General features: G+C 42.8%; 2 protein-coding genes across 3 annotated transcripts in view; both read left to right on the plus strand.

Annotated features, from left to right (window-relative positions):
- chst15 (carbohydrate (N-acetylgalactosamine 4-sulfate 6-O) sulfotransferase 15) overlaps positions 1-9,429 on the plus strand; it is a 62,948-nt gene extending 53,519 nt beyond the window's left edge. For both annotated transcript variants that reach the window (XM_033984354.2, XM_055229737.1), the window contains exons 4-8: positions 1,437-1,577; positions 3,526-3,682; positions 4,203-4,359; positions 4,720-4,867; positions 6,923-9,429. In XM_033984354.2, coding sequence (XP_033840245.1) covers positions 1,437-1,577; positions 3,526-3,682; positions 4,203-4,359; positions 4,720-4,867; positions 6,923-7,122 — 803 coding nt within the window. In that variant the 3' untranslated portion in view covers positions 7,123-9,429. The remainder of the gene's footprint in view (positions 1-1,436; positions 1,578-3,525; positions 3,683-4,202; positions 4,360-4,719; positions 4,868-6,922) is intronic.
- The window catches only part of LOC117387594 (NACHT, LRR and PYD domains-containing protein 1a allele 5-like), a 769,741-nt gene that overhangs the window by 571,256 nt on the left and 170,565 nt on the right, over positions 1-27,920 (plus strand). The gene's annotated exons all lie outside the window — the stretch shown is intronic.

A 27,920-nucleotide genomic window follows, 5' to 3' on the forward strand; every position in this document is an offset into this window, starting at 1 on the left:
GGTGAAGAAGAAGAAAAAGAAGAGGAAGAAAAAGAAGAAGAGGAAGAAAAAGAAGAAGAGGAAGAAAAAGAAGAAGAGGAAGAAAAAGAAGAAGAGGAAGAAAAAGAAGAAGGTGAAGAAGAAGAAGAAGACCAGAGTTATATGTGATGAATAACTCAGGTTTGCTACTAAAGTAAAAGTACAGATACAGCTGTAAAAAGTACAAGTATATAAGTACCTGTTTAAAAATGTAAAAGAGGAAAAAGTAAAAATAAAAGAGGAAAAGTAAAAGTCTTTCTTTTGTTCTTTTGTTAAAGTTTTAAATGTGGTGATATTTGATTAAAAATGAGACATATTTTGGTCGACAGTAGAAATATGAATTCATTTTTTTAATTTTTTCGCATGAATTTTGTGTTTTTCTTTTTGTTTGTTTAAAAGCCGAAGCTTGAACTCGAAAACTTTAGTCAAACGTGGTAAAAATAACCCCTCAGATCATATGAAAAGTACTTTTTACTTTTCAGTCCTGTTAAAAAATGTACAGATATTGCCTTCAAATGAAGTGAAGTAAAAGTAAAAAGTATACGCTCTAAAATGTATTTAAGTAAAGTACAGATACCTCAAAATTCTACTTAAGTACAGTACTTTACTACTTTTACTTCATTACATTCCAAATCTGCTCTTAACTTATGCATCAGAACATCCTAATTACTCCCCACAATGAGTTTATAAGCACTTTTCACAACTTTCAGACACCAGAGCGGAGTTTTGTGTCATCACGATAATGCTCATTTATATATTTTTATTGTTATTTATTTATTTATTTAATTTTTATTTATTTTGTATTTATTTTTGTTTACTTTTTATTTATTTATTAATTAATACATTAATTTATTTATTAATGTATTTATTTATTTTGTATTTATTTTTGTTTATATTTTATTTATTTTTATTTTATTTTTTATTAATTAATAAATTAATTTATTTATTAATGTATTTATTTATTTATTTTGTATTTATTTTTGTTTACTTACTTTATTTTTTATTAATTAATAAATTAATTTATTTATTAATGTATTTATTTATTTTGTATTTATTTTTGTTTATATTTTATTTAGTTCTATTTTTTTATTTATTATTATTTTATTTATTATTATTTGTTTTATTTTTTTCTCAAGCACATGTATCAGGTGCACATTTCACAAATCTGTTCATTATATAAGCTGCAAAAGGAGTGGGAAGAAGAATGCTAACAATGACTAGCATGCTAACAGCGCTAACAGCGCACACTTGTTACTTCCTGTGCTCCGTGTGATAAAAGTGCTTCATAATTAGATCCAGACAGAACAAAGTGCATTTATTTGGACTTATTTTACAGATGTCTGTACTGATAGTGCTCTGAAGGGGCAGGGCCTTAGCACAGAGAGCATTTTCATAACACTATGTCTGATCTGTGTCAGGTCTGATCCGGCTCAGTGTGCGTCACGATCGTTTTCCTGTGGAGGATTATCTGGACCTGTTCGACCAGGCGGCTCATCAGATACAAGGGAATAGAACCGGAGACCCCAGCACAGCAGGGAGCAAACCACACCTCATTATAGGTGAGACTGGACCGGGACTGGACCAGGACTGAACCGGGACTGAACCAGGACTTTTCCATAATACTCTTACATTTCTTGTGACTCTTAAATATCAGATTCGTGTTGTGAGATGAATTCTTTCATGTATTGTACTTGTGAGTTCAGAAACAGCTTCAAATATTCCTCATGACGTTCCGTGTTTTCCCGATGTCCTTCACCGAGAGCCGTCACAGATAATGTGAACTCACTTCAGACACTTTTATTCTGACATGTGGAGCGACTCGTGTCAGCCAAGACTCCTGCAGCATCGCGTGGCGGTCGGGGACAGTACCTGTGGAATGGCAGACCGGGGTGGTGGTCCCTCTGTATAAGAAGGGGGACCGGAGGGTGTGTTCCAATCACAGGGGAATCACACTCCTCAGCCTTCCCGGTAAGGTCTATTCCAGGGTACTGGAGAGGAGAATCCGACCGATAGTCGAACCTCGGATTCAGGAGGAGCAGTGTGGTTTTCGTCCTGGTCGTGGAACACTGGACCAGCTCTATACTCTCCATCGGGTCCTCGAGGGCTCATGGGAGTATGCCCAACCAGTCCACATGTGTTTTGTGGATCTGGAGAAGGCATTCGACCGTGTCCCTCGTGGTGTCCTTTGGGGGGTGCTCTGGGAGTATGGGGTCCGGGGCTCTTTGCTAAGGGCTGTCCGGTCCCTGTATGACCGGAGCAGGAGCTGTGTTCGCATTGCCGGCAGTAAGTCAGACCTGTTCCCAGTGCATGTTGGACTCCGCCAGGGCTGCCCTTTGTCACCGGTTCTGTTCATTATATTTATGGACAGAATTTCTAGGCGCAGCCAGGGGCCGGAGGGGGCCTGGTTTGGGAACCACAGGATTTCATCTCTGCTGTTTGCAGATGATGTTGTCCTGATGGCTTCTTCAGGCCAGGACCTGCAGCAGGCACTGGGGCGGTTTGCAGCCGAGTGTGAAGCGGCTGGGATGAGAATCAGCTCCTCCAAATCCGAGGCCATGGTTCTCGACCGGAAAAAGGTGGTTTGCTCTCTCCGGGTGGGTGGTGAGTCTCTGCCCCAAGTGGAGGAGTTCAAGTATCTCGGGGTCTTGTTCACGAGTGAGGGAAGGATGGAGCGTGAGATTGACAGGCGGATCGGTGCAGCGTCTGCAGTGATGCGGTCGCTGTATCGGTCCGTTGTGGTAAAGAAGGAGCTGAGCCGGAAGGCGAAGCTCTCGATTTACCGGTCAATCTACGTTCTACCCTCACCTATGGTCATGAGCTTTGGGTAATGACCGAAAGGACAAGATCGCGGATACAAGCGGCTGAAATGGGCTTCCTCCGCAGAGTGGCCGGGCGCACCCTTAGGGATAGGGTGAGGAGCTCGGTCACACGGGAGGAGCTCGGAGTAGAGCCGCTGCTCCTACACGTTGAGAGGAACCAGCTGAGGTGGCTCGGGCATCTGCTCAGGATGCCTCCTGGACGCCTCCCTAGGGAGGTGTTCTGGGCATGTCCCACCGGGAGGAGGCCCCGGGGAAGACCCAGGACACGCTGGAGGGACTATGTCTCTCGGCTGGCCTGGGAACGCCTTGGGGTCCCACCGGAGGAGCTGGAGGACGTGTCCGGGGTGAGGGAAGTCTGGGAGTCCCTGCTTAGACTGCTGCCCCCGCGACCCGGCCCCGGATAAGCGGAAGAAAATGGATGGATGGATGGATGTGGAGCGACTCAGGTCACAAAATGCTTCCTGTTCAGAACATGAACCCTGTGTAAACCACTGCTGTTTCTACAGTCACGTCTCTGTGGTAGAAGAGGAGAACGTCCACCAGGTGGAGCTGTTGTTTTACTCATGTCTCTGTTTCAGGGGAGGCGAGTGTCCACCAGGTGGCGCTGTTGTTTTACTCGTGTCTCTGTTTCAGGGGAGTTGAGTGTCCACCAGGTGGCGCTGTTGTTTTACTCGTGTCTCTGTTTCAGGGGAGGCGAGCGCGTCCACCATGTGGGACAATAACGCCTGGCTCTACGTCTATGAGAACTCCACACAGGGAGAGCCTCCGTTTCTGGTGCAGGACTTTGTCCACGCGCTGCAGCCTCAGGCCCGGGCCATCGTCATGCTCCGAGACCCCGTGGAGAGGTAAAGGAAACACTTAGAAAAGTACATACATACACATAAATATACATACACATACACACACCTACACACCCACCCCACACACACACACACACACACATTTACAGTTTTATCAGGATCCACATTGGCCTCCATTCGTTTTCCTGGGGTCGTCTTATAAAAATGACATAATACATTGTAGAAGTGAAGAGTTTAACAGAGCCTGCAGTGTGCGTCTGTGGCCAGAGGGGGGCAGTGCAGTTGTGTTTAGGCCTGTCATCAATGACTTTATATTGACTTATTTAATGTATGAAAACTGTACTGTAGATTTTCCATGACTCATTATAGATTTTAATGACTTTTATGTTTGCAGCTGTGATATTTTATGTAAAAGGAGTTCACTGAGGTCACCCTGAGCTTTAGACCGAGTGTGTAAAGTGTATTTTTCATTTACACATCAGCAGACGTGATGTGCAGGATTATCGTGTATAAATCCTTCGTTGTTAAATGTCGTACTCTTAATCAAACCTTCGCGTGTCTTCAGACTCTACTCGGATTATCTGTACTTCGGAATCTCCAACAAATCGGCCGAAGATTTCCACGACAAAGTGTCCGAGTCTCTGCTGCTTTTCCAGAGCTGCCTCTCCGAGTCCAGTCTGCACTCGTGTGTCTACAATACTACAGTCAACCAAGCTATGCCTGTGAGTACTACTACTACTACTACTACTACTATATTGGACTGTTACCTAGCAACCATAATCTTTAGGACTAAAACTTAGAAATTACCCAATAGTTTTGATGAGACGAATAAAAATAAATGACAAACAAAAACATGAAAACCCGTCACATGAACTTTAAAGAGGAGCTGTTCTGCTAAATCGAGTTTTTAGAGGTTTCTCCCATGTCCAAACGCTGTTCCCTCATCAAAATCATCTCAAAGGTTTGAGATGACGCATGTTTGAGTCATCTAGTGATCTGTCCTCTCCTCTTTAACACCCCAGAGCAGTAAACACCTCCTCTGTGAGTGTTTTTCGCCTCACGCTCTCTGTCGCCCCCTGCAGGTTCGCCTTCACATCGGCCTGTACATCGTGTTCCTGATGGACTGGCTCTCCGTGTTCAGTCCGGAGCAGATCCTGGTCCTGAGGCTGGAAGACCACGCCTCCAACACCAAGTTCACCATGGGCCAGGTGTTCTCCTTCCTCAGCCTCGGTCAGTCTCCAAACACGTGGATTTAAACGGGTCCATTACGCAAAACGTTCCCCAGGATCCGCAATTCTGACTGTACGAGCCCTCGCTGGTGATTGGACGACTGTTTTCCCGCCCGGCCAATCCCGTGTCTTACCTGCAGCCGCCGCCCCTTTAAGGCGACTCTTCACACCTGCTCAGAGCTGCTGGTGTTTGTGGTCGGCCATTTTGTCTGTGTCTCATTTAGTTGTTCGTCGCTCGTTTGTCTGTGTGACTCTTGTTTAGTTCTGTTTTTGTGTCTCTTGTTGTTTTTGTCACTCGGTTCTCTTTGTAGGTTTGTGTGACTTGGGTTTGTTTTGAGAAACTCTGGTTAGTTTTTGTGTTATGTCCCTTATTTTGTCACGTGACCAGTTTTTAGAGACACAAAACTTTTTGTTTTTGGTTTCTTAGTTTAGTTTTTTTTTTTTTTTTTTTTTTTTTAATACATTTACGCAAATATTTTAGACTAGATTTTTTTTGTTATTTTGTCTTTTACAATCCTGTTAATTAACTTATTTATTTATACCACTTTATATCTGTTTTTTTTGTTTTTGTTTTTTGATACCTCCCTGAAAAGAGCCTCCGTTTTGTAAAGACCGACCTTGTCTAGAGTCAGGAAGATAACAAAAAAACAGATTGAAAAATGGTAAAATAAAGAAGTAATTTGGTGAACAGGATTGTAAAAGGAAAAGTAACAAAAAAGTCTAAAATAATTATGTAAACAAATAAAAAAACTAAAGTAAAAACACCAAAAATAACAAGTTTCGTGTTGCTAAAAACGAGTGACAAACATAAGAGAGACACAACACAATAACAAACCACAAGTGTCAAATCAAACCCAAGTCACACAAACCTACAAACAGAATCGAGTGACAAAACAAGAGACACAAAAACAGAACTAAACAAGAGTCTCACACACAGAAACAAACGAGTGACGAGTGACAACTAAATGAGACGCAGACAAAATGGCCGACACAAAGAGCAGGTGTGTTGTTTCTGTTCAAACTGCGGCACACAACTTTATTAAAATCACCACATTTGAAGCCGTATTTCATTTCAAAATCTGCGCAAAATACTTTTACTTTTTCCTCTTTAAGTACGTTTTTAAACAGTAAAAGAAAATAGGGGAGGCGTCCGCAGGTGAGACGGAGGGAGGGAGGCGTCCGCAGGTGAGACGGAGGGAGGGAGGCGTCCGCAGGTGAGACGGAGGGAGGGAGGCGTCCGCAGGTGAGACGGAGGGAGGGAGGCGTCCGCAGGTGAGACGGAGGGAGGGAGGCGTCCGCAGGTGAGACGGAGGGAGGGAGGCGTCCGCAGGTGAGACGGAGGGAGGGAGGCGTCCGCAGGTGAGACGGAGGGAGGGAGGCGTCCGCAGGTGAGACGGAGGGAGGGAGGCGTCCGCAGGTGAGACGGAGGGAGGGAGGCGTCCGCAGGTGAGACGGAGGGAGGGAGGCGTCCGCAGGTGAGACGGAGGGAGGGAGGCGTCCGCAGGTGAGACGGAGGGAGGGAGGCGTCCGCAGGTGAGACGGAGGGAGGGAGGCGTCCGCAGGTGAGACGGAGGGAGGGAGGCGTCCGCAGGTGAGACGGAGGGAGGGAGGCGTCCGCAGGTGAGACGGAGGGAGGGAGGCGTCCGCAGGTGAGACGGAGGGAGGGAGGCGTCCGCAGGTGAGACGGAGGGAGGGAGGCGTCCGCAGGTGAGACAGAGGGAGGGAGGCGTCCGCAGGTGAGACAGAGGGAGGGAGGCGTCCGCAGGTGAGACAGAGGGAGGGAGGCGTCCGCAGGTGAGACGGAGGGAGGAGTCCGCAGGTGAGACGGAAGGAGGGAGGCGTCCGCAGGTGAGACGGAAGGAGGGAGGCATCCGCAGGTGAGATGGAGGGAGGGAGGCGGCCGCAGGTGAGACACAGGATTGGCCAGGTAGGAAAACAGTCGTCCAATCAACAGCGAGGATTCACACATCCAGGATTACGCAGGGAAAGGGACAGATTCAAACACACAAAACGTTTCCTTCTCCCAGTTGACGGATGTATTTGTGTATTTTTCCAGGTCCTCTTTCGAAGGAGCTGGAGTCTGACATCACGAGGAACCCGGCCTCTAACACCCGTCGCCCGGCCGACAAGAGCCTGGGCCCGATGCTGCCCGCGACTAAAGACCTTCTGGGACATTTCTACAGACCGTTCAACCAAAAACTGGCCAAAGTTTTACACAACGACTCGTTTCTCTGGGACTTCTCCTCCTCCTCATGAACTTTACAGCCACTCAGCTCTGCTCCAGGAAGTGCCCAGACCCTCAGTGCAAACAAACACCTGCAGGAGTTTACACGACGCCTAAAATAAAATAAAAAATAATAAAATAAATAATAATAATAGTCATAAAAAATATCAAAGCCACAGTATGCAACTTTTTTAGCCAAATAATAGATTAAATTAAGTGTTTTTTTGTGTGTTTATTGCACTGAAAAACATGCGTCCTTACAGTGAGTGGGCTCGCACCTCCACAAACCTGATTCTCCTGCTTGTTTCCATGGAAATGTTCTTCCTTGGCTATAATATTTCACAGTATGGCCTAAATCTGATCCGTCTCCTTGGAGAATGTTCCAAAGTATGGTTTTAACTTTCTGTTTCCGTGGAATCATGTAGGTGACGCTCCAGAAAGTTACACACTGTACCTTTAGTAATAATTCATAATAATGCATTAGTTTTATAGTTTTTTTAAGTACTTTTCCAGATGTTCAAAGTTGTTTTTTATTTATTTTTTAATTTTTTTATAATTTCATGCAGTAATTGATTCACTCCAGACTTAGTGTATATTTTTTACTTTTACTTCAGTACATTTGAGCGCATTTTTGAACAGCACTGAAAAATAAAAGTATTTTTTATTAAACTCTGAGACCTACTGAAAAGTCTGAGGGTTTATTTTAACACGTTCATATTTTTTTATTTTTTTTTATTTGTTTGTTATTTGGTTGATTGGACCTGATGAGAGTAAAAAATATTTATGATCTTTTTTACATTATGTAGTTTCTGAGTAAAATGATGTCACATACGAGGACATTCGCTCTACGTTTGGATAATCATTTGCAAAAACTGTTTATTAAGTGTCTGAAGAAGCAACATTTGTCCTGAGTAAAAACAAAACGAGAAACAAAAATTGCGCCTCCTGGAAGAATGTGGTGAAGTTTGAAACGTGTGAAGAGCTGCTGACAGGAGCAGGAGACAAATTTAAATATTCTGAACATTCTTAACTCTTAAAAGTATTCTAAATCGAACATGTTAGCATTTTTACTCTATCTTCTTCTCCTAGAAAATTGAATTGTGGCCTGGACGACCCAAAACCAGGTCCCAGGAGGATGTTGTTTGTTTCTTTTGAACAAAATCCAACACAAATCTTCCAAAATCACCACATTTGAAGCTTTATTTCTTTTGAAAATATGTGCAAAATACTTATATATATATATCCGAAGAGTAAAATACCTGTTTAAAAATGTACCGTAAGAGTAAAACTTTTGTCCAGTTACAGATTTGAATTTTTCTTTTACTTTGGATCTGGACGTGGACGACTGAGGAATTACACACAGTTAATACTTTAATACTTTTACTTAAGTAGATTTCCATGTGCTGCTTTTACTTGAGTATTTCTTTTCTCCGGTTTCTGTACTTTTACTGAAGTGACAAAATCGAATACCGTAAATTTGGGACTATAGAGCGCACCTGAATATAAGCCGCGGGTTTTCATATTGTAACGTGAGATATTTACACAGAAAGACGGTGCACGGACACGCTTATTTTAAAACTGTGCCTGAAAATTGGCACCGACACGACGTCAACACGGGATGAACACACCTGCAGGTTTAGAAAATAAAGCTGCACCAACACGGGCCGTCTGTTTTTATTTCCTTTTGTCGTCTTTTTACATCGACCGAGTTGGATTCATTGATGCCGAGCTCACGTGCCGTGGATCTATTACCTTCTTTATCTTAAAAACGGCGTCATATCCATTTCTTCGTGTGAAAATGACCGTTCAAAATCAAAACTAGTGAATTCTTCAGAGCGTAATCTTTCCCCACGTCTGTCTCACTTTTGCGTTTACAGCCAGAGAGCGCCCCCCGGTGGCCGTTATCCAGTAAAATTCCATAAATAAGCCGCTCTGTTGTATCGGCTGTGGGGTTCAAAGCGTGGGGGGGAAAAAGTTGCGGCTTATAGTCCGAAATTTACGGTATTTCTTCCACAACTGTTGTAGCCACAGCTGCCTTGGGACAGTTTGACAGAAGCGAGGCTGCCAATCTGCACCATCAGCCCCTCCGACTACCACCCACACTCACCCCACGTTCACACGAGGTAACGAGAGTGAAGTGATTGGAATGAATCAAGTTGAGTATTTTCACAGTCGTTCAAACTCCTGCAGGTGGATGTGTTTTGCAGTGAACCACAGAATTTAAATTATTCCGTTGTGAGCGTGACGTGGCTGGACGACGGCACAAGACTGAGTGAGAATGAATGATTTTGAGAAAGTTTATTTTTGATGTAAACAAGTAAATAAAGGGATAAATATACAAAAGTGTCGTGGTTTGTGTTTGGTTTTTGTTCTGCTCATATTTAGTCATCAGTCAAAGGTTTGGACACAGGAGGAAACGGGATAATGCTCAGGTTACCATACTTCCCCCAGCATAGCCAACCCACAGGTAGTGTAACGAAAACTGCAACTTTGATTTCTGCTCCTAACTGGTCTGGCCATGAGCTCATTCAAAGAGGAACGTTTTAAGGCCTGGTCTTAAATGTAGAGACTGTGAAGCCTCTTTAACATGAGCAGGAGCTGATTCCATAACACAGGAGCTTTGTAAATGAAAGCTCTCCCTCCTACTGTGCTTTAAGACTCTCTAGAACCACCAGTCGAGTATCTTGCAGATACGATTTCTACCCCTCCACCCCTCCTACATCTAACACTCTCCATACAATAATAATGTCCTACTCCTACTACTGCTTTGTTACTATAACAGCCCAAAATCTCACGATACCTCCGGGTAGCCCATGTGGAAGTGTGACCTTGTGTATAGTGAATAAACAGGGCAGATGCAGCGGTGGGCAGATGGATGGAAGGCTAGTGCGGAGCACGGCAGGTAGATCAATAACCCCTAACATTTCAGTTCATGCTTTATTTGCCTTTATGTCTGAGTTTGTGCCCCTCAACTTGCAGATGCCTCCATTGTAACTACATTGTCTGTGCACACCGTGTGTGCCTCTTAACAGAACTAGTGAGAGTAATCATTATGCTAACCGGTGCTAATGCTAATGTGAACGCTGGTGTAACATTTAATGTTTGGCACATACTGCCATTTTAACTGTGGACACTGGCAACTTATTTATATGTTAGCTAACAATTGGTTGAAGTTGATTGATATTCTGATGTACATCTAGATCTGGAATTATTTATTTACCGAGAGCAGAGGATCGAGCTGTCACTCAAATAAATCCAACCCCGAGCAAGTTAAAATTCTCATTGACAATATTCTGCTAACCATCAACATGAATGCCTCTATGCTGTCGGTTCAACAAAGTCACAATCACATAGAAAAGTATGTGACTATACCAGAAAGCTGGCGAAGAAAAAATTATGCCTTTGAGTTTCTGAATTCCATCAATCAAATAGTGCAGAATGAGACGATGTGTAACGTTAAAAATGCACCTTGGCACAGCCTGATTGTAGAGCACAGACATAAGAGTGCACAAAATGCTAGTCCTGTATATTAAATACAGGGAGGAAAACAGTGTCGACCATAAAACTGTTTGCCGGCCTCATCCAGCTGACGGCATGCACCGCTCAGGATATTGTGCAACCAATAAATCAGTTTTTCACCAAGCATGGAATAGATATGCAGAGAATGGTGATGCTGACCTCCAATGGTGCCTCAGTAATGCTAGGAAAGTGCATCGGAGTTGCAGCGTTATTAAAGCAGCAAATACCACACCTAACTGAGCAACACTGTGTCGCCCATAGAGAGACTTGAGCATCGATGATGCGTGAAAAAAACGTACCTTTGATGTGTGACGTGGAAACTTTTCTTAGAACGGTTTATACCACTTTCTCTAGATCCACTGTAAAGAGGGGGAAATTGGAAGAGCTAGCAAAGATTCTAGATGAGGATACACAGGCCTCTGAACGAAGTTGGCTGGGACCAAGCTGTGAAAGCTGTTCTTAGGAACTACACTGTGCTGGAAGAATAGATCCTGTGGCAAATTACTGTACAAAAAGCTGACCGATTCAAAGTTCAAGTTTACTCTCACTGCTCTGGGAGATGTTTTGGGCGAGCTGGCACACCTATGTCTTTCTTTTCAAAATCGCAACCTGACTGTGCTGGAAGGGCACTGCTTTGGAAGAGCAAAAATTGAGAAGCTGCGTTCCCAATACTTGACAGAGGAAAAGGATGTCAAGTGGAGTGACCGTGTCAAAGAGGCAATGAGGGCCTCATCAGCTGATGGCAGAGATACCGGTGAGATTATTCATTTTATTCGTAAGCTCTGTGATCACTTGGATGCTCATTTTCCAGAGGATGAATTAAAGGAGTGGTCTGCATTGGACATTGAGGCCTTGAGCTCAGACATCAGTTTTGAGTACGGAGCAGCAGACATTGCCACACTGGCAAAGAAGTATGAGGACATTCTCCACCAGCCACATTCTGTGGAGGTCATTTCCAGTGCATATGCTGAATTCAAGTACATAATGAGGCAAAAACTGAAACAAGAGTCAATCAGCACATTTTCAGACCTGGTGGCTGCAACACTAAAATGTGAGGAGCTAAAACATCTCACAGCTTGTGGATATTTCTGCTACATTTCAAGCATCCGGTGCAGATTGTGAAAGAGGATTTAGTTTAATGAATCGGATCAAAACAGCATCCAGAAATCATCTTGAAGTGGATCATTTGGACCAGCTGATGCACATAAAGTCAAAGCTGCAAGCAGACGAGGCCATCAACCTGGACAACGTGTACAACCACTGGAGATGTGAGAAGGACAGACGGGAAACTTAAGGTGAATTTTTTTCTCGGTTCTTTTGAGCTTATTCTAGTGTCATTTGTTACAAATTTTCAACTATATGGTTAATAATTAAATGCTATTACCATGAGTAGTAGATATGCTAATAAAAACTGCGTAATTATTATTTGTGGAACTCGCCTTGGATTATCAGCCCGAGTGCTCGTCCAAACTCACAAGCAATTAATTGATTATATTCGAGCTTCACTGTGGTAAATGACCAGGAATACATACTGCCCTACAAAGCCAAAGTGCAGTATCTCAATTTTTGTCAATGTCTCAATTACTTACAGACACTGTACTTTGGCTTTGTAGGGCAGGTACATGGCTCTCACTCTACAGGCTTTCAATGACACCTACTGGTATGTTTTTGAACAGCAACAATACTTATCGTATCTTCCTTTGTCAGATGCACTGTTGACAATAAAACGATCTGCAACATTTGTTTTGAAAGCATGGCACTTTTATTATTGTATTTGGGGACATAAGGTAGTCCTATAGATATTGTAACCAAAATTTGACTTTTTTTTGCCTCCAATCTCCAAAAATATATAAAAAAATATTGTTTACCCACCCACACATTTTTTCTCCGACTTTTTTTTCCACCAAGCTCGACAATCGGAAATCCAACTGACATTTCAATCCAACCACTAGTAATTATATATTAGAGTTAATGGAACATGTCTTTGTACAAAATGTGAAAGTTTTAATGTGAACAAAATTGTATCTCTAAAAGGTAGACAGGGGTTTTCAACTGGGACAATCTGTGCAACAATTGGAGACATGAAAAGGACACACAGAAAAAATAGTGTGAAATTTAAGTCCTCAATTAGAATGTAACAGGTATATGGGGTAAAGGCCCGAGTTATAGTGCTAATACCTTGGGCTAGGATCAGAAGACCAGGGATTCGGCTCAAGGAGAGAGTGACAGAGACAGTCTGCTGCAGTTGGTACCATGTATTAAAAACATGTAACACAATAGACAAACAATGGCCATACACAAATAAATCAAATTGATCAGTGAAATCCAATAATAAAGTTCATCCAGTGATAGTTCAAACGCCCACAACCCCCCTCAGTCTATATACTGCAAGCAGCAGAAGTTCAAATAGTCAGTTTATAAAGTGTTGGAGGTAGATTGTGGCTGGGTCAATTTGACCTAACGATGAGAGGTAGAATAGGGCGGAGTGGAGGTAGAGTTGGGGTAAAGTAAGGTTGCGAGGCAAAAAGAGACTGGCTATAAGCCTCCTACCGGCCCGACCAGAGCAGGTGCAGTTCACTTGTTGCACAAGTTTCCCGATCTAGGTTCGTGGGTCAGTCTGTATCTCGTCATCTGGGAATGAGAACCTGGCCTGTGTGAACATGAGACCACGGCCTCAATCAATACAGTTCAATTCAATGTGACACAATCATCTGAATTTCAGTAAAAATAAGTAGCAATTGCTAAAATCTTAATCTGTCACAATACTTAACTATCAGTCAATAATCCCAATAAATACAATATACAATATGAGGCAACATTAATTATGTGCATAGAAAGTGCGCATTTGAGTATTCAGACAATTAGCGTTACTTTATATAAATCAAACGCATGATATTAATAACTGTGATTATGTCATAATGTACTGGCAAAAATTGTTAATGTAAGTTTCATAATATTTGCTTAAAACCTTTGGAGTAACAGGAGTTAAAACCCAATGCTAACCGCTCATTAGAATTGAATGGAGCGGGTTAGGCTAACGCTAACAAACAAACGGACTCACCGATTCCCCTTTATATTATGTAATCGAATCTCATCCCTGACGTGGCATTTCCTCGATGGTCGGTACCTCTGGTTGAAGAGTAAGTTTGACGAAGTTGGAGAGTTTTTATGACAAAATGAACGTATATGGCAACTTTAAACCTAGTGGCGTCGCATGCTCCTCGCGCCTCGCACCTGCCAGGTGTGTGGAGTCGCCGGCTAATATGAGCGCTGATTGGCCACAACAAGTCACGTGAGCGGGCAGGTGAAATTTACGCAGCGGAGGGGAATGAGAGAGAGGGAGAGAGGGAACTGATATACCAGGGGATCCGCAATTTTCACCCGGGTTACACTCATCTAGTGTCATTTATTTACAATTTTCCTTTATGGATATTGGTCATTGATACTGTCACTAGTTCATGAGTTGGAAAAATCAAATGATCATGTCATAGACTGAAAAAGAGTTAACGGACTGTCTCCCAGACACAGTAGGACAACACTAGTCAGAGCTTTATAATAAAAATGTTAAGTGTGTTTTCAACATTGGAGTTTACAGTTGTCTTGGTTTGGTTGAAGCTCATGTTTTGCCATAGTTAAAATTAAATATTTATACTTCCAATAGCATTAACATACTACACAGGTCATGAGCAAGATGTTTGTCATTTTCATTGTATAAGTGGCAAAAGCACTTAATTAAAAGTCTTATAACAGAAATGTAAATGCGGCAATTTGATTCTTTTAATAAACCATTTAACTTGGATGGATGTGATGCAGCGAGACCACAGTGACCACGTCTGACGACCACAGTGCACACGTCTGATGTCGCTCACACTGGTCCATGTGACGCTCTGGGAGTTTGTGTGTTTGCTCAGACTCGTGAAAAATTAGAGGAAACATTGACTGGCACCACATCCTGCTGCGGTTGTCCTCATCATTGAGTACTGTCTCCTTTTCCACTGAGCTGAACCCGATCTTCTAAGCCCAAAATTCCTTTTTTGCTAACACACGTGTTACACAAGACTGTGTAATGATCCTGTTGTTGCACTTTGTCCCTTAAAGAGCAAACTCTACAGCTGTGCATGTGACATGTGAATCAGGAAGTGCAAGTAAACCTGATAAATCTGCCTCAACGACACAGATCTCTTCCCTGAAATTGTGAGTTTTCTCTGAGGACGTCCAGTGCAGAGATGGCTGAGCAGTTCGCAGCAGTGGAGGACTATCTGACCTGTGCTGTGTGTCTGGAGACCTTTAAAGAGCCGGTGACTCTGGGCTGTAACCACAGCTTCTGCTCCGACTGTCTTCATGGACACTGGGACCAGAACCAGACCAGGAACTGCCCCGTCTGCAGGAGGAAGTCTTCTAAAGGCCGTATTATTGCAAACTTTGCCTTAAAGGAGCTGTGTGTCTCTTTCACTGACAAACTGAAGTCTAAGGACAGAGACACACAGCGGCACGCTCACAGACAGGCTGAGCTCTGTGAGAGGAACATCAGAGCAGAGTTCAATTCAATTCAATTCAATTTTTATTTTTCACAATGGTCAAAGTTTAGTAAGGCACATACACACATACACACACGTAGCAACATACTATCTACAATTCTGCGTTTATATGCTACATATGGAAGTGTCTATCGTTCACCTATTCCCAATTGACCCTGTGAAAAACATGGAACCCCCAAGAAGCTGTAAAGCTTATGTAATGGGGTCCATCACCCTGTGCGCAACACCCAATGATGGCTTGGCAAGTATTCCTTTTCTTTACTTTGCCCTACACACACATAAATATATATAAATATAAATATATATATACATATATATATATATATATATATATATATATATACATATACATATATACATACATACATACACACATACATACACAATATATCCATATATCTACATATCTATCCACATATATACACACATACATATACATACATATAGCACACACCAACACAACCTATACATTATATATGACCTATACAACATATAATATCTATATATGACACATGCATAGCATACATATATACATGCAGCTGCACACATATATAAATATATGTATAATATATGTATAATACACACACACATATCCACATACGTTTACATACACACACCCGTTATGAGCAGAGAGAAGATCCAATGCAGAACTTGAGCCGCACTCAGTCAGGCACTATAGCTTCCCAGTAGTTTGCATTTCAGATTTCTTTTAAATATATGTAATGAGGGAGACTGTTTAATGTCAATGCTTAATTCATTCCATATTTGTGGACCTCTATAGCAGACACTAAAGCTGGTACATTTTAATTTCCTAAATTTTCCTTTTAAAATACTTTTTTCCCTTGTGTTGTGCTGATGAGAGGATGATTGTAGTGGGATAAGGTCACACAATCGACTGTTTAGTTTGTGAACCACACTGTACATTGTACAAGCATTGTGATATATGTTACTTTCACATAGCTTTAGAAGACCATATCTGTGGAATAGTGGATTTGTTGGGGAGTTTGACAAGGACCAGGTGATCGCCCTTATGGCTTTTTTTTGTAATATCTGGAGTTTAGCAGTGTAAGTGGGATAGGTGTTGCACCATATCACATTGCAATAATTCAGGTGCGTCTCAAACAAGGATCTATACAGTGTCAGCAGTGCTTCTGATGGAAGTACATGTCTTATTTTAAACAGTAGGCCAACAATTTTGGATAATTTTTTAACCAGCTCATCAATGTGTTTTTTGAAATTTAAAGATTTATCTATATATACTCCTAAGAATTTAGTGGAATCAACTTGTTGGATAACTTGGCCATCTATTTTTATGCATAGGTCCTCATCACAGGATTTATGTCTGTTTGGCAGGAAGACAATAAAGAAGGTTTTGTTAATATTTAAAGACAGTTTGTTGCATTTGAACCAAGTATTTACCTTTACGAGATGTTCATTTAGAAGTTTCCCTAACTGATCCAGGTTTTTATGTGACATAAACAGATTCGTGTCATCAGCAAATAGTACTTTGTGAATGTTGTTGGAACAAAAGACAAAATCGTTTATATAAATAATAAATAAGAGTGGCCCCATAATGGATCCTTGTGGGACTCCTGTCTCAATGATTTTTGTGTCTGAATTTTGTTCCTCAACATGCACATATTGCTTTCTTCCACAGATATAACTTCTAAACCACTGGAGTGCTACTCCTCTGATACCATAGTGCATCAATTTACCAAGAAGAGTTTCATGATCTATAGTATCAAATGCCTTCGAAAGATCTAGAAACACCCCAATACCGCACTCTCCTTTTTCAAAAGCATCGTTAATTTTCTCAACAAGATCTAAAATAGCCATACATGTGGTGCTGTTTTTCCTAAAGCCATATTGTGAAGGTACTAAAATGTTATACTTATCCAAATATTCTACAAGTCTGGAGTATACTACTCGTTCTAATACTTTAGAGAGAGTTGGGAGGATGGATATAGGTCTGTAATTTTGAGTGTCATTTTTATCCCCAGACTTGTATATGGGTATTATTTTTGCCATCTTGGTTAATTTTGGCACAATGCCTTGTGCTAATGAAAGATTGATAGTGTAGGCAAGAGGCTCAGCAATTTCATTTACTATGGCTTTAATGATTATGCTACAGATGTTATCAGCACCAGTAGTATGAGAAGACTTTAGCTTGTTTATGATGTGGATCACTTCTACTTTACAGGTAGGTTTGAAAAAGAGTGAGTTAGAATAGGAGCCCTGAAGATAATGCTCATAGTGGGCGCCCCCTAGTTGACATATATTTTTAGAAAGTTGTTTACCAACAGAGGCAAAGTAATTATTGAAGATATTAGATAAGTTGGTATTTCCATTTAGTTCATTTTGCAACACCGTGTCCGGAAGGACTGAAGGTTTTTGTGTGCGGCTGAGGATCTCATTTAACACCTTCCAAGATTCCTTTTGGTTCCCAAGAACATTATTGAATTTGACAGTAAAATACATTTGTTTGCTTGTTCTTATTATTTTTGTCAATTTATTTTTGTATTTAGTATATAACATTTTGTTTTGGGTGTTAGGATTTTTAACATACTGCTTATATAATTTCATTTTCTTTTTTATCGACTTTTGAATTCCTTTTGTTATCCATGGTTTGGCATGTGTACTATGCTGTTTAATTATCTTATCCGGAATAGTTTTAGTAACAGAATCTGTTATTTCAGAAATTAGTGAATTATATGCACAGTTGGGGTCTGAGGTATTGAATACTGAGTCCCACCTTTTAGTTTGAAGATGCAGAATCAGGTTCGCAAGGGTTTTGTTGTTTAGAACCTTCATTTTTCTCTTTGCGCATAGGTCGGGTATTTTGTTCTTCAAATTCAAATAATGTATAATGGGATAATGATCTGTGATATCGGAATATACTATTCCTGATTTACATTCAATTTCTGCTATATTAGTTATTATGTTGTCCAAGGTTGACTTACTTCTCTCTGTAACTCGAGTATGTTTATTGATAGTTGGGAAAAATGATGAGGAGAAGAGAGTATTGAGAAAGTCTGTTCCAATGTTATCTTCTTTAGATATGTCTATGTTAAAGTCTCCCATGATAAGACAGTTTGTCTTAGTTTGGTTTATGTGGAGTAAAACATTCTCAAGTTGATCTCTAAAAGTATCATAGTCTGAATCAGGTGGACGATAAATTACTCCTATGATAATAGTTTTTGAATTTATGTTTTTTAGTTCTACAAATAATGAATCAGAATAACCATCATCTAACTTAATATCTGTTCGTTCCTTTACTGAGAATTGGGAGCTTATATATAGACATACTCCTCCTCCAATTTTACCAATTCTATTTTTGTGATATAGTGAGTATCCGTCCAGATTAAAATAGTCAAGATATGTTAGTTCATTTATCCATGTTTCACTACAACCTATTATCTCAAAGTCATGGCCTATAGTGGCAAGTAGTGAAACCAGGTCGTCGTGATGCTTTTTGATACTTCTGATGTTTAGATGCATCAATGAAAAGGTAAAGTCACTCTTAACATTTATTAAATCTTCTGCGTTATAATATTCACAGTTTATGTTCCCTAAAGTACCAGAATGGTGCTGGTCAAATGTTTCATATTCTCTACTACAATTTATGTTTATCAAACCCATATGTTACCATTAATTTGATATCAGACATTATTCTTGTCATCGGTAGATACATGTTGGCCCTTACCAGTATTACCATCTTTCCCTGAACCCCATAAAGAAAGAAAAAAGAAAAGAAAAACATAAAATAACAAAAAATAATTATAACAATTTGACTATAACTCTTATTAACTTTGTGAATTTTGTCAAGAAAAGAAAAGAAAACTGTCTCTCATTTAATCCTGGTGGAATAGAATCCCATACCCACGAATCCTCAGTTCTTGTCCATTAGTAAACAGTATTTACATGCTGCACCTGGAACATTTCCCACGGTCCAATCTCTAGTATATAAGAGAATGAGTGTCACATACCAGTTCAGGAGGTCATTCTGAGGAACGCTTCAGCCTCTTTCGAGTCTCTGAAAGTCTTCTTAGTGTCATTAATGGTGAAGGACAGAACTGCGGGATAGGCCATTCGGAAGCGTATGTTCCTTTTAATAAGCTCCGCGCACACGGCATTAAACGCTCTCCTGGCCATCCGGACAGTAGGTGGGATATCGGGAATGATCCTCAAGTCACAGCCCTGGTATTGTATAGTCTTATGTTGTTTGGCTGCAGTCAGTACCATCGTGACGTCTCTGGAGCGTTGGATTTTGATGATAACAGAACGCGGGTGTCCGTCTCTACGCTCCCCAAAGCCCCGGTGGGCGCGGTCAATTGCTACTGAGGTGACCGGTAAGTTTAACAGTTTGGGTATAAATCCTTCAAAAAACATGATAGGATCCGTACCTTCTATTCCCTCTTTTAGATTTAATAGTCTGATGTTGTCACGTCTTGATCGCCCCTCCAAGTCCAGTACTTTTCCCATTAGCTCCTTGTTAATTTTTTCCAGTTCGTCCACTCGCTTTTTTATCGGTGCGATGTCATCTTCTAGCCCAGAGATACGTGTCTCGGACTCGATTTGGCGAGCCATGAGTGACTCAGTTATTTCGGCAACTTCATCAATGCGCTTTATGAGGCCATCCAGCTTATTGTTCACTTTAGACTCAAACTCATCAAAAGACTCTTTCATGGCCTTTTGAATGCGCATCCCTTCCTCCGCCACAGCCGTAGAAATACTCTTTAACAGAGTGTCAGCTGAAACATTTACGGTGTTTAATTTAGCAGAGGAACTAGCGTTAGCATCACAGTCAGCGTTTGTAGCATGACCCATGCTAGCTGGTATGTAGTCCGTGCTGCCGTCTGTTACTTCACGATCACTTCGCGCTTGTTTTGTTTTTGGCATCTTCGTCTTTTAATCCAAGTACTAAAGTGCAGTCAGCGCGATCAGAGTAGTGGGTATAGTTGGTGAATGGAGAGACAGTTTTACGTGACGTGACCTACTCACTCACTCTGCCGACATACTTCAAGTTTCAACGCTTACACATGTTCCTCAAGGAGGAGGAGGAGCTCCGACTCTCCTCACTCAGGGAGGAGCAGAGCAGACAAGCCCAGAGCATGACCTCTCAGCTGGACAGGCTCAAGGAGACACTGGCCTCTCTGGAGCAGAACATCCAGGAGCTGGAGAAGCAGCTGGAGAAGAAAGCAGAGGACTTCCTCCTCTCCTACAGCCCAGCACAGAGCCCCAAAGAGCCCCCAGGCCCCCTCCCTCCTCTGGGGCCTGGACTGCTCCTAAACCAGGCCAAAGTCCTGGGAAACCTGGCCTTCAGCGTCTGGAGGAAGATGGGACAGAAGGTCGAGTACAGTCCTGTGGTTCTGGACCCAAACACTGCAAACCCAGTTCTCAGTCTGTCAGACAATCTGACCTCTGTGACCTGGACAGAGACTCCTCTCCAGGTCCCTGAGAATCCAGAGAGATTCTGTGTATATCCTGCAGTTCTGGGCTCTGTTGGTTTCAGCTCTGGGAGACACCACTGGGACGTGGAGGTGGAGGACCACAGTTTCTGGATTATAGGTGTGACTAAAGAGTCAATCAACAGGAAAACAGACAATCCTTTTTCCACAGACTCTGGATGTTTGTTTTTAGCACACTTCACTGGTAAATACATCACTGATTCTGATGAGGTGAAATTAAAACAAAACCCCCATAAAGTCCAGGTCCAGTTGGACTGTGACAGTGGGACAGTTTCCTTCTGTGACTCCAGAGACATGTCTCTTATTTACATTTATAAAAACATTCCCAGAGAGAAACTGTTCCCATGTTTTTGTTTGGGACACACTGATGATGATGATGATGATGATGATGATGATGATGATGATGATGATGATGATGAGTGTAAAACCAACATCAGGATCTGTGCCATGTCTAACCCGGCACTAAATCAGGACTAGACCAGGACTAACCCAGGACTTAACCAAGACCAAACAAGGACTAAACTAGGACTAAACCGGGACTAACCCAGCACCGAATCAGCACTAAACCAAGACTAATCCAGGACTAAACCAGATCTAAACCAGGACTAAACCAGGACTAAACCAGATCTAAAGATCTTTTTGGAGATGTTGATCCATTTGTCTGGACTTCTGACATTTTGTCAAACTCACTAAAGAGCTCGGATTAAATGTAAAAATAGAAAAAAATCATCCTAATCAAAATCCACCATGTTTATTCTGTGTCAAATTTCCACAAAAATATATAAAAAAATTACAAAAAAATCAAAGGAAAACATTTATCCCACTGAATGTCACCAAATTTAGTGTTTAGCAGTGATACTTTGAAACTTGATACAGCGGATGTCATCAACACTCCCTGTGGGTGTGATGCTAACTGTAGGCACTGCTCTGTCTGTTAGATTTTAAAATGAGCTTCATTTTAACACAATCCAACCATAAAGATCTGACTTTGCTGGAACTACAACAGGTGAGCTGATTCATGCTGTTAAACAAGTCTGAAATGCATCAAATTAGTCACAAGATAGCTAGCATTAGCCAACAGTTTTTCAGTTAGTCGCTTTTTCTTGAGTTTTCAGACCATCTTAAAACTCTTTTTTGTCTGTGTTTACTAATATTTGCATTGTGTCACCATGGTAACAGCTAAACATTCATCCATAGACATACATGTAGAACACCCCCAGCCTGATGTCGCTGCAGAGTATCAACAACCTCCATTGATTTAATATTAGACTCACTGAAATTTATCTGTGTGACTTTGTAGGTGGATGATGTCATAGTTGCAGGTGGAGGCGGAGTCTATATAACACTATGGAACATTCACTGTTTTTCAAAGAAATACACAAACTTATGTTCCACAAATGTTGAACCTTCTGATGATTTGCTCAGTTTAAACTTCAGATGTTTCTTGTCCTGCTCAGTCCTGTATAACCTGCTCTTTTCTTATTCTCTCTATGTTTTTACTGCACGTTTGAAAATCTGTTATTGATTAATCGACAGTGAATTGTTGTGTCATTCTGTATTATAATCTTTATTGTGGAGATATCTGTGTCACAACCACCTGATCCTGATTCCAAAGTCTCTATTTCTATGACAAGATCTGTCCAGTCGATTCAATAAACCTAAACTTTTTGATCCACTTCATCTTTATCTCTTTTTTACACTGCCTGGCCACCAAAATAAAAAGGTCACACACTCTAATATTTGGTTGTTCCTTTACCTTTGATCATGTTGCACATTCACTGTGTCGTAATGCAGGCAAATAGGACCAACAGATGCAAGACTCGGGGAAAATTTACACTGTACATTAATTCACGACTTGTAAATAAAGTGGGTTGATCTGGCGATGAACAGGGGACGAGGTGCGGGCCAGGATCCAGGGGCGGAGGGTGTGGCGTAGCGGAGGCGGGGGTGCAGAGTGCAAGCCGGGGAGTCGTGGAGTGCGGAGACGGAGACAGGGCGACCAGAGCCAGAACGAGGAGCGGGGTGCAAGGCGAGGTCCAGAGGCGTGGAGTGCGGAGAACAAGACAAGGAGAGACTGTACCAGGACTAGCAGGCAGGGTCGGAGCGATGCCGGGAGCGAAGGAGCAAGGATGGTCCAGAGAACAGGATCTGAAGGGTAGCATGAAAAATCCAATGAGCGGGATACAAAGAGCAAAATGCAAAAGGCAACAAACAAGCTAGATATTCACACGGACACGCGGACGATCTGGCATCATGTGTCTGGTCCTGGCTCCTCTTATCCACGGCAGGTGGTGGTGATTGCGCTGACGGGCTGCAGGTGCGCGCGGGAGGAGTCAGGAGCTCAGTCCAGCTCCGGCTCCGGCAGGTGAGGAAGGGGAAGAGCAGGACAGGAGGCAAAACATGGGACCGGAATAATGTGGATCGTGACACACTGTGACATTGTTTCGATTTCGCATCTGCAACGTCACAAGATTTACTTCCATCCAGTGTTGCATTAATTTTTCACCTGTTGCATCGATTATGGTCGAGTCTGATGCTGCACGAAGCTTCTCCAGCACAAAGATTCTAAATGGAGTTAAGGTCTGGACTCTGGTGGACAATCCATGTGTGAAAATGACGTCTCATGCTCCTGATCCACTCTGTCACTATTTGAGCCCGATGAATTCTGGCATTGTCGTCTTGGAATATGCCCAAAAATCCATTGATGGAATAACCTGGTCATTCAGTATATTCAGTGTCAATAAAATGATGCTTATGTTTTATCATTAATTAACTGTATGTTTATATTGTGTGTGCGAGACTAATATGGTGTGATGGAAAACTACAAACTGTGTAACTGAACTGACAAACAAGAAACAGGGCGTGGGTGAAAGGTCAACAGATGTGTAACCTAAAAGATAAGAAAGCTCATGTATGTGTGTGGAGGGGACAAGGGTCGTGTTCTACTGATAAACATGAGGAATGTTATGCTGTTCATAAAAGCCTGCTCTGAGAAGGAGGCGTCACAGAAGGCAGAGAAGACCTCGTGGAAGCAGTCTGCGTAGTTTCTTCTCTGTGCGTGCTCCCTCTGATCAGAGTAGAGAAAGTCTAACGCTTGTCTTGTATTGGGTAAACAGTCGAGAACAGAGTTTTCTTGACATTCAGGTGTCAGCTGACCTCGTTCTTTTAGCACAGACTGTTGCTGAACCTAGACCTGATCAACTGCAGCAGCCCCAGATCTGCCCCCACAGACTTGTACAGTCGGCTCAAAGACTGATGGGTGCACCACTTCATCTGCCTCTCTTCTTACCCTGATCTCTCTGGAACAGGGTAAATCTGGACTCATCAGACCTCTTGACCTTCCATTGATCCAGAGTCCAATATTTATGCTCCTGCAAATTGAAGCTTTTTTCCAGTGAGGTTCACTCATTAGTGGTTTTCTTAAGGCGACACAGCTGTTCAGTCCCAATCCCTTGAGTTCCCTTCACATTGTGTCTGTGGAAATGCTCTTACTTTCACTATTAAACACAGCCCTGAGCTCTACTGTTGTTTTTCTTTGATTTGATTTCACCAAATATTTAAGTGTCACCGATCACGATCATTCAGGATTTTTTCGGCCCCATTTCTTCCTCAAAGTCAATGTGTCCCCACTATCCTTCTAGTTTTTAATAACACGTTGAACAGTTCTTAACCCAGTTTTAGTAGTTTCTGCAATCTCTTTAGATGTTTTCTCTGCTTGATGCCAATGATTTGACCCTCCTCAAACTCATTGCACCATTTGCGGTTAAAATAAATCCAGGTGGCAACTTTTTTTAGTCAGGCAGTGTATTTTAAAGGTTTTAAAATTCCACCACAGTATCCAAGATCAGCAATTTGACGCGCTGTGTACTTTTTAAGGGTCTGAAATCTTCTCGTCTCCATGGAGATGTCCCACAGTGTAGCATAAAACATATTTAAAATGTTGTAACCCCGTGGGGGGATCAAAGATTTAGGCTTGAGGTAAAAGTTCGACAGGGTTTATTACAAACAAGAAAATGTGAATGTTGGTTGACGGAGCAGGTAGTAGAGAGTTGGGTCGGAGATTGACGTTTTTGGATCAGTCGGAGGAAGCTGGGTTGGAGGCTGAGGTGCAGAGTAGGACCAGGAAACAGGATCTGGCAAAAGAAAAAACAGCTTAGTTCTATGACCATATCCACAAAAACTAGACTGTCAGTCAGTGCGGACATTTCTGTTGTAATGTCTATGAGGATTTTGCAGAGTCGTGCTAAAATAACTGGATCCTGACAGATGAGACAGTGGACAGGGAGCTGCAGGTGAATGTCAGTGAGAACATCTTAAACACTTTACAAAGGTGAGGAAAACTTCACCATCTGTGTCTTTGTGTGTCAGTGCAAATGCTAATGCTAACTTCAGAGCCTAATAAAGATTTAAATAACATCACTGACCAAAATAAACTACACCTAAATAATAACAAGTTTAAAGTGGACAAATCTTTGTAGGACTGAAAACGTTTGGCTGCTCGTCCAAGCCACTTCTTTAATTCTGGTCAGATCACTGGTGGACACTGAATTATATCTAATTGAGTCGTCCTTAAAACCAATTAAAATTTCTTATGTTACAGGTAATATTCAAATAGAAGTTAGCATTTGCATTAGCTCTGGCGTACCTTTTTAAAAGTGACCTCTGGAGAGGTTTTCTCCTTATTCGTACAGTGTTTAACATGTTGGCAGCGACCTACACCTGCAATTTTGAGTGAAAACCCAGAGAAAAAATAGTGAAACATGACTCAGAAGTGTCAAAGATCGATATAAATGGAGCTGAATACAGTGAGGCAAATAAATATTTGAACACCCTGTGATTTTGAAAGTTCTCCCACTTAGAAATCATGGAGGGGTCTGAAATGTTCATCTTAGGTGCATGTCCACTGTGAGAGACATTATTTAAAAAAAATCTGGAAATTGTATGATTAAAAAAAAAAATGTATTTGTATGTTACTGCTGCAAATAAGCATTTGAACACCTGTCTATCAGCTAGAACTCTGCCCCTCAAAGACCAGTTAGTGCACCTTTAAAAAGTTCACCTCCACACTTAATATCCTAAAATAGAAGCTCCTGTTTGAGGTCGTTAGCTGCATAAAAACACCTGTCCACCCCAGACAATCAGTAAGACTCCAACTACTAACATGGCCAAGACCAAACAACTGTCAAAATGCACGAGAGACAAAATTGTAGACCTCCACAAGGCTGGAAAGGGCTACGGGGCAACTGCCAAGCAGCTTGGTGAAAAAAGATCCACTGTTGGAGCAATTATTAAAAAATGGAAGAAGCTAAACATGACTGTCAGTCTCCCTCGGACTGGGGCTCCATGTGAGATCTCACCTCATGGGGTCAATGATCCTAAGAAAGGAGAGGAATCAACCCAGAACTACACAGGAGGAGCTGGCAAGCGCACTCCCACCATGAGGCGGTATTGGGACAACATGAACAATCAATCCGGACTCTGTTGGATTTAAACCAAACTTTGACCCAACAAGTGGCGCAGCTCAACCACCAAGTGGCTGCACTCCTTGTTGCCCCGCCTGCGGCTGCTGGGGTGCCACCGCGTCCCCCGGAGCCGAGAGGCACGGACCTGGAGCCATATTCTGGCCAGCCTCACCTCTGTCTGGGATTCCTGTTTCAATGCGAGTACGTGTTTCAGCAGTGTCCTACTCGCTACGTATTCGCTACGTATGTGGATTACTTCGGTGAAGGGCTCTCCAGTGGGCTGAGGCACGGCTAACCCACACACCTGTAGAGACATTGGATTTTAACGAGTTCATCGCTAACTTCAAATTGGTGTTCGACCACCCGCACTACCGGGACAATGCGGCGTCCCGCCTACTGACTCTCAACCAGGGCTCTAGGACGGTAGTGGACTACAGTGACTTCTGAATGCACACGGCTGAGGTGGACTGGACGGACAGCACGCTGCGGGCCGTTTTCGTGCGGGGTCTGAATGAGCACAACAATATCACCGTCAAGAACAAATACCCACTCCCCCTTCTGGACTCCGCTTTCATGCCCCTCCACGGAGCCACCGTCTTTTCTAAGCTGGATCTGCGAAACGCTTACCACCTTGTGTGCATAAGGGAGGGGGATGAGTGGAAGACGGCGTTTAAGACCCCCCCTTGGCCACTTCGAATATCTGGTTATGCCCTTTGGCCTTACCAACGCCCCTGCGGTGTTCCAAGCCCTGATTAACGATGTTCTCCGTGATTTTTTGAACCGTTTCGTCTTCGTTTACCTGGATGACATCCTGATTTTCTCTCCCAGTCCCTTCAGGAGCATCGCCGTCATGTCCGCCTGGTTCTTCAGCGCCTCCTAGAAAACAAACTGTTCGTTAAGGCAGAGAAATGCGAATTCCATGCAGAGAAGTCAGTTTTTTGGTCTTCATTGTGGGGCGGGGCCAAGTGAAAGCCGATCCTGAGAAGATCCAGGCCGTCGCGGATTGGCCCGTCCCGACCAACCGCAAGCAGCTCCAGTGATTCATCGGCTTCGCCAACTTTTATAGACGGTTTATACGGGATTTTAGTAGGGTTACCCCTTACTAAACTTACCTCTCCTTCGTTGCAGTTTTCCTGGTCCCCTGAGGCGCAATCAGCCTTCGAGAAGCTCAAGAAGCTGTTCACCTCTGCTCCCATCCTGCACCAGCCCGACCCCCGGCGCCAATTCATCGTGGAAGTAGACGCCTCCGACTCGGGAGTGGGGGCCGTGCTGTCGCAGTGGTTTGAACCCCACAATCTCCTCTGCCCCTGTGCCTTCTTCTCCCGCCGGTTGTCCTCGGCTGAGGCCAACTATGACGTGGGGGACCGGGAGCTCCTGGCCGTCAAACTCGCCCTAGAGGAGTGGCGCCACTGGCTGGAGGGGGCGGAGCAGTCGTTCGTAGTTTGGACAGACCATAAGAACTTGGAATATATCCAGTCCGCCAAGCGACTCAACTCCCGTCAGGCTCGTTGGTCCCTGTTTTTCAGTCGCTTTAATTTCCTCCTGACCTACCGTCCCGGATCCCGGAACGTAAAACCGGACGCACTTTCTCGCCAGTTCACCCTGGAGGACAGCCTGGGTCCCGCGGAGATGACCATTCCTCCCTCATGCGTTGTCGCCGCGGTCCACTGGGAGATCGAGGACACCGTCTTTGAGGCCCAGACCAACGACCCTGACCCAGGTAACGGCCCACCTGGTAAATTGTTTGTCCCCGACCCTGTTTGATCCTAGGTGCTTCAGTGGGTCCACGCCTCTAGGTTCGCCTACCATCTCGGGGTGAGTCGCTCTCTCTCCCTGCTCAAGA

Source organism: Periophthalmus magnuspinnatus, chromosome 19 (assembly GCF_009829125.3).
Source record: "Periophthalmus magnuspinnatus isolate fPerMag1 chromosome 19, fPerMag1.2.pri, whole genome shotgun sequence".
Lineage (NCBI taxonomy): Eukaryota > Metazoa > Chordata > Actinopteri > Gobiiformes > Gobiidae > Periophthalmus > Periophthalmus magnuspinnatus.